The following is a 16,671-nucleotide window of genomic DNA, read 5'->3' as shown; positions in this document are numbered from 1 at the left end:
AACCCAAGTCCTCAGAAAGCGCAAGTCAGTGCTTCTAACAACTGATCCATCCCTACATTCCCCCTCCCTCTCCCGTCCCCCACCCCATCTCATATATACATATAATCGTGAGTGTTTGTATAATAAACATCAAAGGAACAAGATCTCTAAAAGATAGGACTGAAATTCCTTTAATAGTCTCTGGAGGGTTTCCTGACACTCACAAGGATGGCGCCTATAGTCTCCCCGCCCCTTTCCAACAAGGCGGCTTTCTGGCTAAGCGGAAGTGACAGCGCCGTACCGGAAATAGGGTCCGCTGCTCCGCTGGGGCTGGATCCCGCGCTCCGAGCGCAGGGGCAGTGAGCTTCGTTGCGTGCGATGAGACAAATCGGGGTGTTTGGGGGCTCCACAGCCCTGTGGGCGCTGCTGACCGCCCACGTGGCGGCGGCGTTTGAGCCCGTGAGCGTGGGCATCGCCATCGGGGCTGTGTCGGCGCTCACCGGCTACCTGTCCTATACCGACTTTTACTGCCGCTTCACCGAGTGCTGCCACGAGGACCGGCCCCTCAACACATCCGGTATGTGCCCGCGGGCCGGTCGGGGCGGGCGGAAGGGAGGGCGCTGGGAGCTCCGCTCCCACTCCATCTGGATGCGGCGCCGCGGGAGACTGACGCCGCTGGGACCTCGCCACACCTTCGCAGGCCTTGGGACGACCGCCTTGAGAACTGAACGCTTAGGGGCCGGCGGCTGCGCCCCGTCAGTGGGTGTCAGGCATGCAGCTCCATCCAAAAAGCCCGCCTTTGGCTCTTGCTGGTTTTTTTTTCCCCCGAGCCATCAGGGGTGGCGGGAAAGCTAGCCCGGAGCACGGCCGCGAGATGCTTCTTCCCTGGATAAATGAATCTGTGTAGCTTGTTTGACACTTAGATGTTTAGGAGAACTGCTACTTAACGATCTGACCGTAGATCCTTATGGTTCTGGCTCTGACGCTTGGCAAGGACTCCCTGCTGGATCAGTCGCTAACTGTGCCTCTGACCAGTTTCAGGTACTTTTTTAAATGTATGTTTTCTCTCTGTTCCGGGGCGGACCTCCGCAGCCCTCAAGCTGGACTTGGAAGAGAAGCTGTTTGGACAGCACCTTGCCACCGAAGTGATTCTCAAGGCATTGACTGGCTTCAGGAACAACAAAAATCCCAAGAAACCACTGACTCTGTCCTTGCACGGCTGGGCTGGCACGGGCAAGAATTTTGTCAGCCAGATTGTGGCTGAAAACCTTTATCCAAAAGGCCTGAAGAGTAACTTTGTCCACCTGTTCGTCTCTACTCTGCACTTCCCTCATGAGCAGAAGATAAAACTGTACCAGGCAAGAAAACCCACTGCTCTCTGATCATATGCCTGGGGTACCTGCTCAGTAGCTCTGGCCTCTGCTTCTCTTTCTCTGCCTTGAAATAGCTCTGGCTTCTTTGCTTTGCTTTGTGCTATTTATTTGTTGACTGAGTTTTACCGTATAGATCTGGCAAGCCTGGAACTCACAGAGGTCCGCTTGCCTCTGCCTTCCAGGGCTGGGATTAAATCCCTAGCCTCTCTTTATTTACACTTTTTTGAGTCAAGGCCTCCTTGTGTAGCCCAGGTTGGCTTTGGTGTTAGTGATCCATCTTTCTGAGGATTGAGATTATCAGGCATCTGTCACTCTGCCCATCTTATGGCATGTGCTTATTCACTAAATAGCAGAGGCTGGCCTTGAACTTTTGACCAGCCTACCTTCACCTTCCAAGTGCTGGGATTATAGGTGTGCCTTAGTGTGCCCCGCCTTCTCTTTTTTAAAATTGTTATGCCAAAATAATCCAGTGAGGTAGAGGATGCTATGAACATTAAAACATGGAGGCAGCTAGTGTGTGTGTTGGGGGGCATTGTTCAATTCCTGGGACTAGGGGGAGGGAGAAGGGGACTGGAGTGAGAGAAGAGAGGCAAGATGACTTGTCTCTAAAACTTGCCACCTCTGCTGCGGCCTGGGTTTTGTTTCACAGAAGCAGAGCTCCAGACTGTTTTCTCCTTGTGAGATCTCTGCATATTTCATCCGTTGATTCTGACGTAAATGACTGTTTTGCTTGTTGGTGCTAGGCCTCCTACTGGATGGAGCTAGCAAACAGAAACCCAGTCGAAGAAAGAAATGAAACCGAGTCTGTTGTAAGGCAGGGAGGAGTGCCAGAAGGAAGGTCGGGTTTATTTGAAGGTGCCGAGGAAGTGCTGTGCCACCAAGCTACAGTCCCCACCACGAAGTGATGTTCATGTTTTCCAGATTTTACTATAGAGCTCTTGAAATACAGTATTTGCAGTGGGAAGTCCATAGTTGTGGCCAGTCCCTCTTAGGGGATGAGAAGTTGTTGCTTGGGTGTTTCACTAAAGCAAGGGGGTAGGGATGGAGCTCAGGGCTTTTCGTGCCAGCTGGGACAGTATCTTTACTCACTGCGTCAGTCCAGAGCCTTGGTCCCCGGCGTCGTGCAGATCTGAATCCAGTTGTCATTTCTGTGTGTCTGGTGTCTCGGTTTCTTTTCTTGTTGCTGTGATAAAACATCTTGACAGAAGCTACTCGGGTTCTTCTTCACCTTGTTTGGGCCTGTATGCGGAGGTCAGCGGTGGCTTTTGGAAGTCGGTTCTCTCCTTTAGCCATTTGGGTCCTAGGGATTGACCTCAGGTGGCCAGGCTTCAGTGGGTAGCACCTGTCCACTTGTGACAGAGTTGGGGGAGTGTCCTCTGCTGTGTAGGGAGAGGACAAGTCGGTGGCTTCCCAAGGCCCGGGCAGCTCCTCCCCTCATCCTCTGGAAAATCCTCTGAGCTGCGTCTCTCTTTGAGGTTGGTCTAGGACCAGCTCCAGAAGTGGATCCGAGGCAATGTGAGTGCGTGTGGCAGCTCGGTCTTCATCTTCGATGAGATGGATAAGTTGCATCCTGGGATCATTGATGCAATCAAGCCCTTCCTGGACTACTATGAGCAGGTGGATGGGATTTCCTATCGCAAAGCCATCTTCATCTTCCTCAGGTCAGCCAACGAGGCTTCTCAGGGACCTCCAAGTGCTAGAACGAGGTTCTCCTGGCCCTCCGGGACAGACATGCCAGCTTGGCAAAGCCATAGGCCCACTTGTCATTTCTCACTTCCCTGTGTCACTCTAGCATAGAAAGGGAGTTGGGGATGAGCCAGAGTGGTGCTCGCTTGCTCACTCGTGCCCCTGTCAGCCACTCTGAGTTCTAAACACTGCATTCGCATTCCTTGCAGGCGGACAATCTTTTTGTCCTTGTCTGGTAGCACACTGCAAATAGTCCTGACTTAAAAGCTTTGTAAGACTAGAAATGTAACACCCCTAGAAGCTGGAGTGTCACAGTGGCACCTGCTTACCAGGCACAGGACCCCATGGTCAGTTCTAGCAATGAAAAGGAATAAAGCCTTGGGCGGGTGTTATTCACATGTGATATTGGTCTTTGAATCTCTGGCCAACTCAGCAATGCAGGAGGGGACCTGATAACTAAGACGGCCCTGGACTTCTGGCGGGCAGGAAGAAAAAGGGAGGAGATCCAGCTGAAGGACCTAGAGCCTGTGCTGTCTGTGGGTGTCTTCAACAACAAGCACAGTGAGTCCACTACAGAACGGGGGAACCCAGTGCTCTGCTGGCATTGAGCGGATTCTCAGCAGTGTGTCTTACGAAGCCAGCGACACTCGTGCTTATGGCTTTGCTGCTGTAGGGAGATTTCTTGGGGTATGAGGCCACATGTCACTTGACAGAGAGGCTCTGAAAGGGTGAAGGCATGAAGGATGGGATATGGCTAAGCGGCAGTGACAAGAGACCCACTGTGTCTTGTTCTGCAGGTGGCCTGTGGCACAGCGGGCTGATAGACAGAAACCTCATCGACTACTTTATCCCCTTCCTGCCCTTGGAGTACAAACACGTGAAGATGTGCGTGCGGGCGGAGATGAGGGCCCGAGGGGCTGCTGTCGATGAGGATATCGTCACCAGTGTGGCAGATGAAATGACCTTCTTCCCCAAGGATGAGAAGATCTACTCGGACAAGGGCTGTAAGACCGTGCAGTCACGGCTGGATTTCCACTGAGCTCTTCGCCCAGGGGAGCTTCCCACCTCCACCAGGGCCCTGCCATGGAGAAGCACTTTGAAGCTTTGGGGCTTTGCACATTTGCACCTGTGGACTTGGGATGCTGTCAGTGCAGCATCTGAAGATGAACTTTTACAACTCTCACACTGTTACTGTGAATCAAGTGCCTAAAGAACGTCTGAATGCAGGCCAAAGGTCCTGTGTGGCCAATAGCACCCATGCCTCAGATGCCACTAATGGGCCTGCAGGGGCAGCATCTTCGGGGAAGCAGGGTTTCCTGCCAAGAGTTCCCACTGTGCTGGTTTTTTGTTTTGTTTTTTTGCCTTGAGCTGGTACTCACAGTTTTCAGAAGCTGGTGGCACTGACAGGTGCTCGATATTGGAGGGGAGCATGTGGGCTTGACCTTGGCTGAACTGTCAGCATGAGTAGTGGGCCTCCCTCTGAGGCCCCTGGAGCACACTGGGACACACAGAGCCTTTGAGTTTATACCTTATGTTCGCTGCTGCTCACAGCCCTGGCTGTGGAATTCTCTCTCCTGTCTCCCACTGTGTGGGGTCACAGCCTGCCTTGCACCTTCCCTATCAACTGTTAGATTCACCCCAGCCTCATGCTTGCTTGCATCAGGATGAGCTGTCATTTTTGAGGGAAGTCTTTGGTCCCTGCTTGCCTGTTACACTTGCTCTGAAGGTCAAGTTCTGATTTGCAGAACATGCATAGGAAGAGAAGCTCTAGTCTGGGGCTGACCTGGCCATGGGGTTGGAATGTGTCTGCCGCACACTAGAGATGCCAGGTTTTGGGGGGGTTTTTTTTGTTTTGTTTCTTTGTTTTTGGACACGCACATATTTAAAATTTATGTTTTTACTTCTAAAGCTTAGGTAATAAATGTAAGATGTCAAACATTTTAAAACCTAGGAAGTGCCACGAATGCAGGTGCACGCCTTTAATCCCAGCACTTGGGAGGCAGAGGCAGGTGGATCTCTGGGAGTTCGAGCCCAGCCTGGTCTACTGAGTGAGCCAAGACTACACAGAGAAGCCTTTTTTTTAAAAAAAAAAAAATCTGAGCCGGGCGATGGTGGCGCACGCCTTTAATCCCAGCACTTGGGAGGCAGAGACAGGCGGATTTCTGAGTTCGAGGCCAGCCTGGTCTACAGAGTGAGTTCCAGGACAGCCAGGGCTGCACAGAGAAACCCTGTCTCGGAAAAAAAAAAAAAAAAAAACTTGGAAGGACATAACTTAGAATAAGGCTGATCCTCAGGTTTTTATTGTTGTTGGGTATGGAGGTATAATACCCATGATCCCATCAGAAAGATCAGGATCCAGGATTCCTCAGGTATCTTTTGAGTTTGAGAACAGCCTGAGTTACATTTCTGAGTTTCTTTTCTCAAAAGAAAAAAAAAGGTTTTATTACAAACTGTGTAGAGAGTAGAAATATACTAGCACAACTTTAGATCCTAGAGTCCTCAGTTTGTGGGTTCTGGGTATAATCTCAGGATGATGCCTTGGGCTGATCTGACTGCAGGGAGCTGAGCCTGCAATTCCATCTTTGTGAACCATTCTGTCCCAGAGTGGCCATGCAGCTGCAGACAGACACACTGCCGTGTTTGTATACAATGTGGCAGAGTGACTATTTTTATAACACGGAAATGCCTTACAGAGAATCACATCTATCTAGTCTTTTAGAAATGCCATGATGATCTGGGTGTGGTGGTGCTCACCTGTAGTCCTAGTACCTAGGAGGCCATGGCAAGACTGTCTCAAGTTTGAGGTCAGCCTAGGCCACACAAGTGAATACCAGGCCAGTGGTGTGCATGCCTGTAATCCTAGCACTTAGGAAGAGGAGTTTAGCTGAGCTTCGTACAAAGACCTTGTCTCAAAGCAGGAAGCAAACAGAAACTTGAGGTGAGGCTGACTTTTGTGCCATATTCTTGGACTGGAGCCAAGTTACTGTTTCTAACCTGCTGGGCTCCCTGTCAAGAAGAAACAAGCTTTTCTGTTTACAATGATGTAACACGTGGACATGTTTTTGGCCACCTTTGGACTGCTGTTACTGATCTCCAACTTCAAAAGGCCTGCTGTGGCCTGCCCCAGCCTCCCCAGCCTACCTGGAAGAAGACATGCACAGAACTGGATACAAAATAATAAAGACAGTGGTGCATTGTGAGACATCACTTCCCTAAGTTTTCTTCTTGCCTGAGTGGTAGCAAACCGAGGTCAGAATCGAGGCTCTGGAGTGGCCTGTGCATGTATTGCTTGCCTTCCATACTGGATGTGCAGGTTGATGCCAACACACAAAAATCAAATTGGCTTTAAATGCTGCTACCCACAAACATAGGAGGAGGCTTTCTCAGTGCTGGAGAGCTTCATCAGGTAAGGAAGGGCTTTTTCTGTGTGGTGCTCACATACACGAGGGGCAGGCAATTACATGAATACACATGCTGACTTGGGCACTTTGGTTCTTTACCTTCCGACCAGCCTCTGGAGCTCAGCCAGCTAGACAGGCTGGTGAGCAAGCACTAGGGAGCTACCAGAGGCAGGCTTTCTACCACATAACATCCTCCTAATAGTGAGCTCTCCACAACTGCTGGGTCTGGATCAGAAACCTGGCCTCTGGCTCTGGACCCTGCACTGGGCCTCACATTCAGTGCCTTGCATGGTGTGTGGTGGTCTGGATGCTGTGGCGAGCTTTCCTACTCAGAGATGCCTTTTTATCAGGGTCTGATCCCTGGCCACTGCTGAGAGACTGAGTTGCTTGATCTTCCTGCTCAGAACTGACAGAGAACCTGATCCTAGTTCTGTCTGTTGGCCAGATCTCACCATAACTGCACTAACCCCGCTTCTCCGCAGTATTGATACATGGCTGTCACAGGGCAGAGTAGTCTGGAAGGGTAAGTCCCTGCACCCATATACTGCCTCTCCCTTGGTTTGTTAGCTGGTGTCTAGGACCTGATATAGTACCCGCCTGTCCCATGCTGCCACATCTACAACTGTCACACATGACAACTGTCAGAAGTCAGTAGGACAGAGGAACCCATGCTCCGCAGTTAGGGCTCCATCTTCAAGTGACTGGGCAGACCTGACATGACTTCTGGGGACTTGAACCATCATTGGGAGCCCTAGGCCACCTGAAAAGGGGCCTTGAACAGGCTGGTAGCAGAGGCAGATCGGGGTCCTGCCAGTGGCTGACCTAGTTTTGATGTCAGGCCCTTTTTTCCCTGCTAAACCCAGCTCTGTCAGGGCCGTGACCGACAACCACACCTACAGGAGCCCTGCCCCTTGGCAGGCGCTTGTGTTACCTAAGACAAGCCTATCCAGAGCTGTCATGCCTGGGCATCTGGAGTGGACCTGACCATCATGCAGGGTCATTAAGTTCACCTGTCTTATTACTAAGGAGTCCAGGGAAGAGCATAGGCACATCTGTGGTCCAGCCTCATCTGACCACTGCATGGCCCCTTGCAGGGCTGCCTTCAGTCCCCTTGTTCTGAGCTACCATTCCATGCAGCAGATGTCCTTGCCTGGGTTTCTGCAGTAGAAACACTGGTAATGTCATCCAACCGTTTCAAAAGACACACAAAGCCAACAGCTGAAAGGCTTCTCATAGTATTAAAAACCATTTTAAATAAAGTTATCACATTTGCAGTAAAACTTACTTGTCCTGCCTCAAAACAAAAACATCTGAAATTAAAACATAATTTTAAAAAATCATGAGCCCAGAATGGGCAGGCTGGGAGCTAGTTTCATCCTCCGGAGGCTCCAGGAGCTTCAGGTCCGTGTTGCATCTGTGGTCCCTACAGCATGGTCACCTGCAGGCTCTGAGGAGCAGAAACCATCCCTGACGGGACCCCTGTTAACCTCAGCAGGCAGTGTCCAAGCCTCTTCTGGGAAGAGGAGAGGACCTACTGAGCACTGGGCAGTAGGGCTCAGTCGTCCAGGTAGTAGTCCAGCTTGGTGAACACAGTCTTGCAGCCCTTGTCAGAGAAGACCTTCTCCTCCTTGGGGAAGAACGTCATCTCTTCAGCTACCTTGCTGATAATGTCCTCATCCACTTCATAGCCACGGGACTGCATCTCAACTCTGATGCACATTTTCAGGTGCTTGTACTCCAGGGGCAGGAAGGGGACAAAATAATCTATGAGGTTCCGGTCAATGAGGCTGCTGTGCCAGAAGCCACCTGGGAAGGACAGAGAGGTACCATGTAATACTGATCGGTCCCAACAGAATAACTACCAGGTGTTCACTGGGGGCCAGCTTTTGAGATAGAGCTGGGGGAGCACACACCACATTACCCATCTCCATACAGTGAGGGAGAGACAGGAGCTGAGAACTGCCTATGAACACTGTCTTGGGTTGCAGCTGTGACATAAGGGGACACCTCTGGGGTTCATTAGTGAAAAAAGACTTTAACAGTGCACACCTTTAATCCCAGCACTCCCGAGGCAGAGGCAAGTGGATCTGAGTTCGAGGCCTGCCTGCTACAGAGTGAGTTCCAGGACAGCCAGGGCTACACAGAGAAACTCTTGTTATACAAAAACAAAACAACATGAACACTTGTTGTTCATTGGAGAGGACCTGAGTTGGGTCCCAGTACTCCTCAGGTTGCTCACAACCATGTGCAACTCTGGGTCCAGGGATGCAAAACCCTCTCTGGACACACGCACACGCGTGCGCACACACACACACACACACACACACACTCAGAGAGGGGGGGCACAAAGAAATGAAAAATACAAAAAAGCTTTAAAACAGACACTTTAGAGCTCTGGGCTTGGAAAGGCCTCTCCAGTGTGCCTTAGAGATGGGAGGCAGACTAGAGGGCCACGTGCCATACTGTGTGCTGGGACCCAGGCAGTGTGGGAAGAAGCTGATGGACAGGTTGGAAGAGGTTTGGAAAGAGGTAAGGGAGTACTAGCCACAGGCTAGAAGGGATCCACAGCTGCTGCCTGCCAGTGCCTAAACTATGCAGAGCATTCTGGAAGCGACACCTGGACTCCCCTGGGTAGTAAGACATGCCAACAAGGCTGTGCACCTCATGGGTCTGGACTCTGACAACATCTTCCCTAAAAAGCCTGGTTCTGCATGGCTTAGCCTCCTGGGAACATCAGCATCTGTAGAACTGCCCTAAAGAGCCCCTGACATGCTTTGATGTCCTGCTTAGCCTGTTAATCCTTCTGCTCTGGCTCCCAATGCAAGCTGTGCTGATAGCCCAATGTGTTCTCCAAACGGTAGGTGCTCTGTACTTGGGGGAGGACCTGTGGCTACAGCAAAGAACAACCTGACTGGAGCAGTCACCAGTGTACCTTCTGTCTTGAAGACCTACCCTGTGCTAGATGCACAAAGAACCGTGGGATGTAGCTGGGCATCTGCCTGGCTGGGCAGGTGTTCCTGAGCACAGCCTGAATGATGAGATTCTGACCATCTGACCCACCAAGCACTCAGCAGCTCGGTGCTCAGCACGTGACTTCCGATGATCACATGACCTTAAAACACCAGGCTGGTGGTAGGGCACTTAGCTGGCATGTGCAGAGCCCTGGGTTTGAGTGTGAACTACATAAAAGTAAAACCACCCATATACTGCCAACTGAGAAATGTGTCCTCAAGTAAATGTCTCCTTCCAGGGTGGCCCAACACATATGCCTCCCCCCACCCCCCCACAACCCCCCCCGCCCCTGCTCCAGACTGTTCTTCTCGTTGTCCAACCCAGCACTACTGTCAAACTGTGAGAGATGTCTCACCTGTCTCTCATCCCCGCCACAGCCCCATAGGAGGTCCTCCCACCTTGGACACACAAGCAAACCACACACACACACACAGTGTTCTGATGGACTGCTTCGCCATCGGTCTGCATTTCCTGTCATCTTTTTAGCTTCAAGAGAGACTTTTCAAGTCTTATTTTAGTAGTATTCCATCTGCACAGGAGTACAGAACACACTATGCTAGTCACCTAACTTCAAAGCAGATTTCTTGGTGAGTGTGTTTCTGGCGGGGCCTGTAGCCTTTTGTCACCTCAAAGACCTGGTGAGATAACCAGTGAGTCACTCTCCGCTGTCTGCCTCTTAGGGTTCAAGGTCAAAGGTCTGCATGACAGTAGCTGGAGAAGCAGCTGAGCTCAAAGTCAAAAGCTGAGTACGGGCTGCCTGGTACTGTGCAAGCTCCTTCCCTGAGCCTGTGTGCTCTGTAAGAAACAGACAACAGGCAGCGATCTACCCAACAAGGGAACAGACTGAGTCAACGGTCGGGTCAAGTGTCTGTCCCAGAGGGAAAGCCCATGGGCAGAGTTCTAGGACATTGCAAAGGGAGAGGCCCTTCCAGTTACCACCCTCCCTGCGGCCATCTACAGTGGCCTTCTGCCTCAACTGCCTGCTCTTCCTCTAAAGGAATGGAGAGTAAACCCTGTCTTAACCAATTCATCTATAAAGGCTCCTGCAGCTCATTAACAGATGTCACTCAGGGATTCTGCTGGGTCCAGGGACCACTAAGGGTATGCAGTTAGGGGGTTGGACTCACAAAAAACAGCCATACTTACTGTTTTTGTTATTGAAGACCGACACGGACAGGACATGCTCCATGTCTCTGAGTTTGATTTCTTCCCTCTGCTTCCCACTCTTCCAGAAATCCAGAGCCACATCTGTGATCCTTTCTGCCCCTGCATTGCTGCCGAAACAATTGCAGTGAGGAGAGACTGCACTTCTTCCCAAAGCCCCCAGCTCGAGTGGCTCCCGCCATGTCCTAGCCACAGCCTCACCTGAGGAAGATGAAGATGGCCTTCTGATAGGAGACCTCATCCACCACATCGTAATAGTCTAGGAAAGGCTTGATGGCATCAATGAGGCCAGCATGCATCTTGTCCATCTCGTCAAAGATGAAGATGGAGCGAGCACAGGCGCTCACGTTGCCTCGAATCCACATCTGTAACTGGTCCTGAAGGACAAGGGAGCCCGTTCAGTGTAACCTCGGGCTTTGCCACCGATGCCCAAGTTCTCTGAAATAATGACTCTAAGACTGAAGTATAGATGAAGACACACCCGGTCCCAGAGCTTTGGCTCTGTTCCCCAATTAGTTCATATCTCAATAACTGCTTTATTTTATTCTGTGAGTGCCACATGGCAAGTTACCTCTCCTTCAGTTTCATGTATCCATCTCCATCTGTGGTCTGGGGCGAATTTCCCATGCTTCCAACTCTATCTCTGCCGATGTCCCACCTCCTTAATCCTGCCTCAGCTCATTGGCCAATCAGCTTTTCTTTTTGACAGGTGACTGCTTCTACACATTGTAGAAAAGACTCCCTCTATAATTCTGAGCTCTCAGTGGGGACAGTTCTATCAGCTTTGGGTTTCTTTGTTTTTGCACAGTTTTACCCAGAGCCTCACTAGTGCTAAGCAAGCCCCAGACCCTCAGAAGAACTTTAGCCCCTCAAGACAATGGCTGTGCTTCTGGATCGTGGTGCTGTGAGCATTACACACATACACCATTGGCCTCACAAGCACTTCCTGTATGCACAGCATCATTCTCATGCCACAGGCAAGGACCCTGAGGTACAGAGTGCTTTAGCAGATCGCCTAATGTAATTAGGCTGGGGCAGGGCGGGGACCCTTATGCTGCAATCACACTGAGGCTGTATCAGCCAGGCACTGGCTCTGTCCTCACAATGGCAATGTCACATATATTCTGTGCATGACAGCCTGTGGATGAGAGGCAGAAACCCACCATCACCTCAGCCCTTCCTCAGCAGTCCAGTCTGGAGAAGCAGACTCAATCACAGTGGGAAAGCACTGCACAAGGCTTCCCTTAGGGGGTCTGAACTTGAACGCTCAGCACTCTGGGAGGGGTGTGACAAGGCTTTCCAGATCAGGAACACTCTCTGAATGCATTTGGAGACAGACCTATGGCCTCCATGAACACACATGCTCACAAGCACACACAAACACAAAATTAAAAACCAAACCAAACAAAAATAATAATGCTAATAATCATATGTAACAATGAACACATGGGCAGCTGTCTCAAAACAAAGCAAACAAACAAACCCACCTTCTTTGTACTTGGTTGTTTAGTGGGGCAGATGGTAAAGAATGAAATCAGAGCCTCAGTCACCCTGAGCCAGCCCCTAACAAACCCCAGTCAGGTGCTTACACGCTAAGCCATCAAGGGGACACACATTGACCTCTTAAAGCATCTTCCTCAGAAAACTCAGCCCAAATTCTACCTAACATGTAGGTATTTCCACCCACCCACCCTCCTCCTCAAGTGAGTTAGGGAAGGCAGGGATGTATCTTCCTGAAGGACACACCAGCAGTGACATTGTACATCTGCTTGGGGTTTTTCCATTGGTCATGACCTGGTTACAGTTTTCCATTTGTATCTAATGTAAGCAGCAACTCTGCAGGGTTGGCGCGCCGGCCCTTCCAGCAGTGGTTCTCAACCTGTGGGTCGAGACCCCTGGGTTGCACTTATCAGCTACCTGCATGTCAGATGTTTACAGTAAGATTCATAACAGCAAAATAACAGTTATGAAGTAACAACGAAATCATTTTATGAGGAACTGAATTAAAGGGTCACAGCATTAGGAAGGTTGAGAAACTGCCGTAGAGGAACCTTCAGAGACCTGAAGTGGCTGGCTAAACACTCTGTGGCAAGAGAACATTTCCATGCAACTCACTCAGTTGTTAGGACCCAACAGAGAAGGTTTGCCCAGTGTTCTGCCTCAATCTATCAGAATAACAGACTGTGTGCAAGCGCCCATTGCAGAGAGACAAGACACCATTCCAGACACTGTTCATGGAACATTTTGTATCTCCTCCCCAAAGCCACTGAGGAAATGATACTGGGCCCTATTTTCTTTTCTTCCTCCACCTGCCATCCTCTCCATTTCTGTTTTCAAACAGAAGCTTTCTATGTAGCCCAGAGTAACCTCAAATGTATGATTCTCCTGCCTCAGCCTGCTGGGAATACAGGTGTGTAGGAAAACACCCAGCTGACCTCAGGCCCTGAGATTAAACACCTAAACAACCCGCACAAAGCCACACAGTTACAGCGACAATGATGATTAACAGAAAGGGGAGTGTGTGAACACAGGTGAGGGCGAAGCATCATGCTAAAACAGTGTCCCTTTCTCGGTTAGGTGACAGCCCCAACTGCACAGCTGTAGGAAGGGAGGGACAGATCCTGAATTCAGGTGTGAGCCTGTCATCAGAATGAAACTCCAATAGCAGGTTGCAACAGCTGAGTCAAAGCAATCTTGGCTCTCTAGGTTTCCTTTTCACAATAGAAGGGGGTGACTCCTAAAGACCCTGGAGTTGATTATGTCCCCACTTCCACAGCCAAGTTGTTACACAGAGGTCACTCATAAAACGTTGATGGTCAAACCTTTTGTAACATACGTACCTAACCCCCCCAACCCCCCGCACCTTTGCCACAGGGGGTGGAGTGGGAGTTGGGGTGGAGATACTTAATCCAGAACTTGGCACATTCTGGCCAAGTGCTCTACCCTGAGCCACCCCAAGCCCTTGATAGTTCCCTTCAAAACGCAGTGCACAGGCTATACTATCCATAGCTGTCATTCCTCCAACGGATATGACCACGGCCCGTTCTGTGCACACCTTTTAAAGAGGAACTGACATACAGAGCCATATTGAGGCTCGCTCACTGACGTGGAATTCCCACATCCCACCCCACAACAGAGAAACCCCAATCTCGGGTCATCCACGAAGGAGGCCAATTAATGCTCTTGCCTTATACAGGGTGATGTTAGAGGCGTGGGGGAAGTGTAGCGTGGCCACAAACAGGTGTACATAGTCACTGTTCAGTCCACCCTCGTAAATATTCTCTGCGATGATCTTGCTGGCGAAGTTTTTGCCGGTGCCTGTCCACCCGTGCAGGGATAGAGTAAGGGGCTTCTTGGGCCTCGGGTTGCTTAGGAAACCAGACACGGCGTTTAAGATGACTTTTTTTGCAAGATGCTGTCCAAAGAGCTTGTTATCCAGATCCTTCTGCAGCGCTGAGAAAGGAAAGATCACTCTGGTCAGGAGAGGAATAAGCTGGCAAAATGCAGCCTCATTCCCAGGCTGTCAGGGCCCGCGGAGCCTGATCTGGAGAGCGCGGAAGGACCCCAGTGCTGCGAACTCTGCCCTTCCTAGGGGTTGGCCTTGGGACGTTTCGGGCTGCTGCCCGGCTGCGCCCCAAAGCCAAGCGGAAGAGGTGCCGTGAGGCTGCCCCAGTGAGCTCCGCGCAGCGCTGACACCCTGCCTCCGGCCCGACCACTCATCTCTCAGCCCTCGGACCAAAGTCTGGCTAGGCCGCGGCGCCATCCCCCTGCCGCAGCATCCCGGTCGCCTGGTGCCCGCCTACCCTCCCGGCTGAGGCTCCGCTTCTGGCCGCAGCACTCGGCGAAGAGGCAGTAGAGGCGAGGGTAGGAGATATAGCCGGTGAGTACTCCGGCCAGGGCCAGACCCAGGCTGATGGGCTCCACCGCACGAACCACGCAAGGCGCCAGCAGTAGCAGGGCCAGAGCGGCCCGGCCCAGCTTCATACCCGGACCCGCGCACCTTGCGCGACCCAGTGCCCACCGTGCCCCGCGGACCGCCCAGACTCGTGTTTCCGGTTCCTGCCGGCGGGGCCGCCCTCTTTGTCCGGGGCAGGCTATGTCTTTCGACGCTGGCGCCTACCATCTTTGTTAAGGGCAAAGTTTTTTCTGCTTCTGAACCTTGACATTATAGGACTAATATTGAGGTTATAAGACTCAGGTGATGGTGATTGTTTCCCCATCCCCGTCAAATAACAGTGTTTTAGAACCATTTTTAAAAAATGATGCAGGCATCTACGTGCATGTGGCACTTACAAACTTGTAGGCATACACACATCCATAAATTAACACGTAAATGAATACTTTTTAAAATGTGAGGATAATATAGCGGGTTTCCATTTGACTTCCCCAACTTGTCTCCCTGTTATCAAATCTGACATTTGGTCCAGGTGCAGTGGGTGGTGTGCACCTTTAATCCCAACACTCAGGAACCTGAGGAAGGTGGAGCTGTATGAGTTTGAGGCCAGTCTATAAAGTTTCAAGCATATCAAAACTGCATATTGGATCTAGTCTTTAAAAAAACAAAACAAAACAAACAAAAACCTGACATTTGAGGGCTGAGTATTGTAGCACACACCTTTAATCCCAGCACTCTGGGAGGAAGAGGCAGGTGGATGTCTGAGTTGGAGGCCACCCTCTCCTAGACAAGAAATTCTAGGAGCAGCCAGGGCTACCCAGTGAGACATCTCAAAAAAAAAGAAAAAGAAAAGGAAAAAAAAGAAATGGCATCTGTATACTACACTTGTTAAAATTCATGACCAGTGTTATCATTCCCTGCCTGATTGGCCAATAAAGGGCTGATCAGCCAATGACAGAGCAGGAGAAAGGGAGGCAGTGGGGGAATCCAGGAGACATCATAATCATAAAAAACAAAAACAAATAAACAAAACAAAAAAAACCCACAGAGCAGAGAAAGCCACAAAATATACGTATCTCAGGGATTTTGGCTGAGAAGTAGTCAGATTAGAGGGTTAAAATAGATTAATACTGCTCAGTTGTTGTTCCTTAAAGCTGTTAAATTAAATAAAATAGACCTATCTCAGTTATCTGGAAGCTAGTCAGGTTAAGAGAAAATTACAAAATTTATAAATTATCACTAACAAGGAACACATTGAGCTCCCCACAGTGCCGACTCCCTGGCTTCTCTTGGGTGCTTTTTAAATGACTTTGAGAGTTTTGAGAAATACTAGACACTCGGGGAAGGGGAGTTTTGAGAATGAAACCCAGGGCCTCATGCATTGTAGGCAAATGCTGCATGGAGCTATGCCTCAGACCTTCCATTTCTTGTTTGGCTTCATTTTAAGATGTCTTTGGGTTGGTGGGGGGAGGGGGGCAGGGTTGGTGGAGGATGGGAGCTAGGCTACAGGTCCTGTACAAGAACGGTACTCTTTTTTTGTTGTTGTTTTTTTGAGACAGGGTTTCTCTGTGTAGTCCTGGCTGTCCTGGAACTCACTCTGTAGACCAGGCTGACCTCAAACTCAGAAATCCACCTGCCTCTGCCTCCCAAGTGCTGGGATTAAAGGCGTGTACCACCACCGCCCGGCCAAGAATGGCACTCTTAACCTGTTAGCCATCTCTGCAGCCTCTTTAAGCTAAAATCTTCAGAACTACTCCCGACTGTCTTTCAACTTGCTACATAGTACAGGCTGGTTTTGAACTTTTGATCCTCAACCTCTTTAGTTCTGGGACATAAGCCTGGCCTTTTGTTGTTGTCATTCCTAGGGATTGAACCTAGGCCCTTTGCATGTAGCTGTACCACTGAGCTATACCCTTCTCTGAAAGTATTTGCAGATTGTCCTTTTATTGGAATTTGACATTTTCTCATCATTAGACTAGGGTTCTGGAAGGGGTTGCCAATGTAAAGTGCTATTTGCATCACATCCTACCCAGGGCCACACTGTCAGCTTGGTTTGATTGCTGATATAAACTTTGTTTGACTGCTGAGACAGTCCTAATTTGCTTTCAGTTATGGTGATAAACACAAAGACCAAAAGCCCCTTAACAGGAGGAAAGGGTTT

The 16,671-nt window shown here is 50.2% G+C and overlaps 2 protein-coding genes and 1 long non-coding RNA gene across 3 annotated transcripts; 2 read left to right on the top strand and 1 right to left on the bottom strand.

Moving 5' to 3' along the window:
* The first annotated feature begins 324 nt into the window (after positions 1 to 324).
* Positions 325 to 5,107, top strand: Tor1b (torsin family 1 member B). The gene is made up of 5 exons (XM_028756928.1): positions 325 to 556; positions 1,072 to 1,337; positions 2,838 to 3,013; positions 3,472 to 3,599; positions 3,836 to 5,107. The coding sequence occupies exons 1-5, from the start codon at positions 358 to 360 to the stop codon at positions 4,075 to 4,077; spliced, it is 1,011 nt and encodes a 336-aa protein (XP_028612761.1). The 5' UTR covers positions 325 to 357; the 3' UTR covers positions 4,078 to 5,107.
* A 161-nt stretch (positions 5,108 to 5,268) lies between these two features.
* On the top strand, positions 5,269 to 11,255 carry LOC114612062. The gene is made up of 2 exons (XR_003709931.1): positions 5,269 to 6,444; positions 10,684 to 11,255. It is a non-coding gene; the product is annotated as an uncharacterized LOC114612062 (long non-coding RNA).
* Positions 7,659 to 14,647, bottom strand: Tor1a (torsin family 1 member A). The gene is made up of 5 exons (XM_028756929.1): positions 14,419 to 14,647; positions 13,803 to 14,068; positions 10,817 to 10,992; positions 10,598 to 10,725; positions 7,659 to 8,245 (listed from the first exon to the last, which is right to left on the bottom strand). The coding sequence occupies exons 1-5, from the start codon at positions 14,597 to 14,599 to the stop codon at positions 7,995 to 7,997; spliced, it is 1,002 nt and encodes a 333-aa protein (XP_028612762.1). The 5' UTR covers positions 14,600 to 14,647; the 3' UTR covers positions 7,659 to 7,994.
* Positions 14,648 to 16,671: the final 2,024 nt, after the last annotated feature.

This window comes from Grammomys surdaster, unplaced genomic scaffold (genome assembly GCF_004785775.1).
Source record: "Grammomys surdaster isolate TR1022 unplaced genomic scaffold, NIH_TR_1.0 126133, whole genome shotgun sequence".
Taxonomy (NCBI): domain Eukaryota; kingdom Metazoa; phylum Chordata; class Mammalia; order Rodentia; family Muridae; genus Grammomys; species Grammomys surdaster.
Note: the sequence above shows the minus strand (reverse complement) of the source record. Positions and strands in the feature narration are given on the sequence as shown.

Excerpts from the sequence above, each read along its gene's own strand:
- Tor1a (XM_028756929.1), bottom strand. The coding sequence starts at position 14,599 with ATGAAGCTGGGCCGGGCCGCTCTGGCCCTGCTACTGCTGGCGCCTTGC. Across the intron at positions 14,069-14,418 it reads GCGGAGCCTCAGCCGGGAGG|CGCTGCAGAAGGATCTGGAT; the intron begins GTAGGCGGGCAC and ends TTCCTTTCTCAG. Across the intron at positions 8,246-10,597 it reads GGTCTTCAATAACAAAAACA|GTGGCTTCTGGCACAGCAGC; the intron begins GTAAGTATGGCT and ends TGTCCTTCCCAG.
- Tor1b (XM_028756928.1), top strand. The coding sequence starts at position 358 with ATGAGACAAATCGGGGTGTTTGGGGGCTCCACAGCCCTGTGGGCGCTG. Across the intron at positions 557-1,071 it reads CCGGCCCCTCAACACATCCG|CCCTCAAGCTGGACTTGGAA; the intron begins GTATGTGCCCGC and ends GGACCTCCGCAG. Across the intron at positions 3,600-3,835 it reads TGTCTTCAACAACAAGCACA|GTGGCCTGTGGCACAGCGGG; the intron begins GTGAGTCCACTA and ends CTTGTTCTGCAG.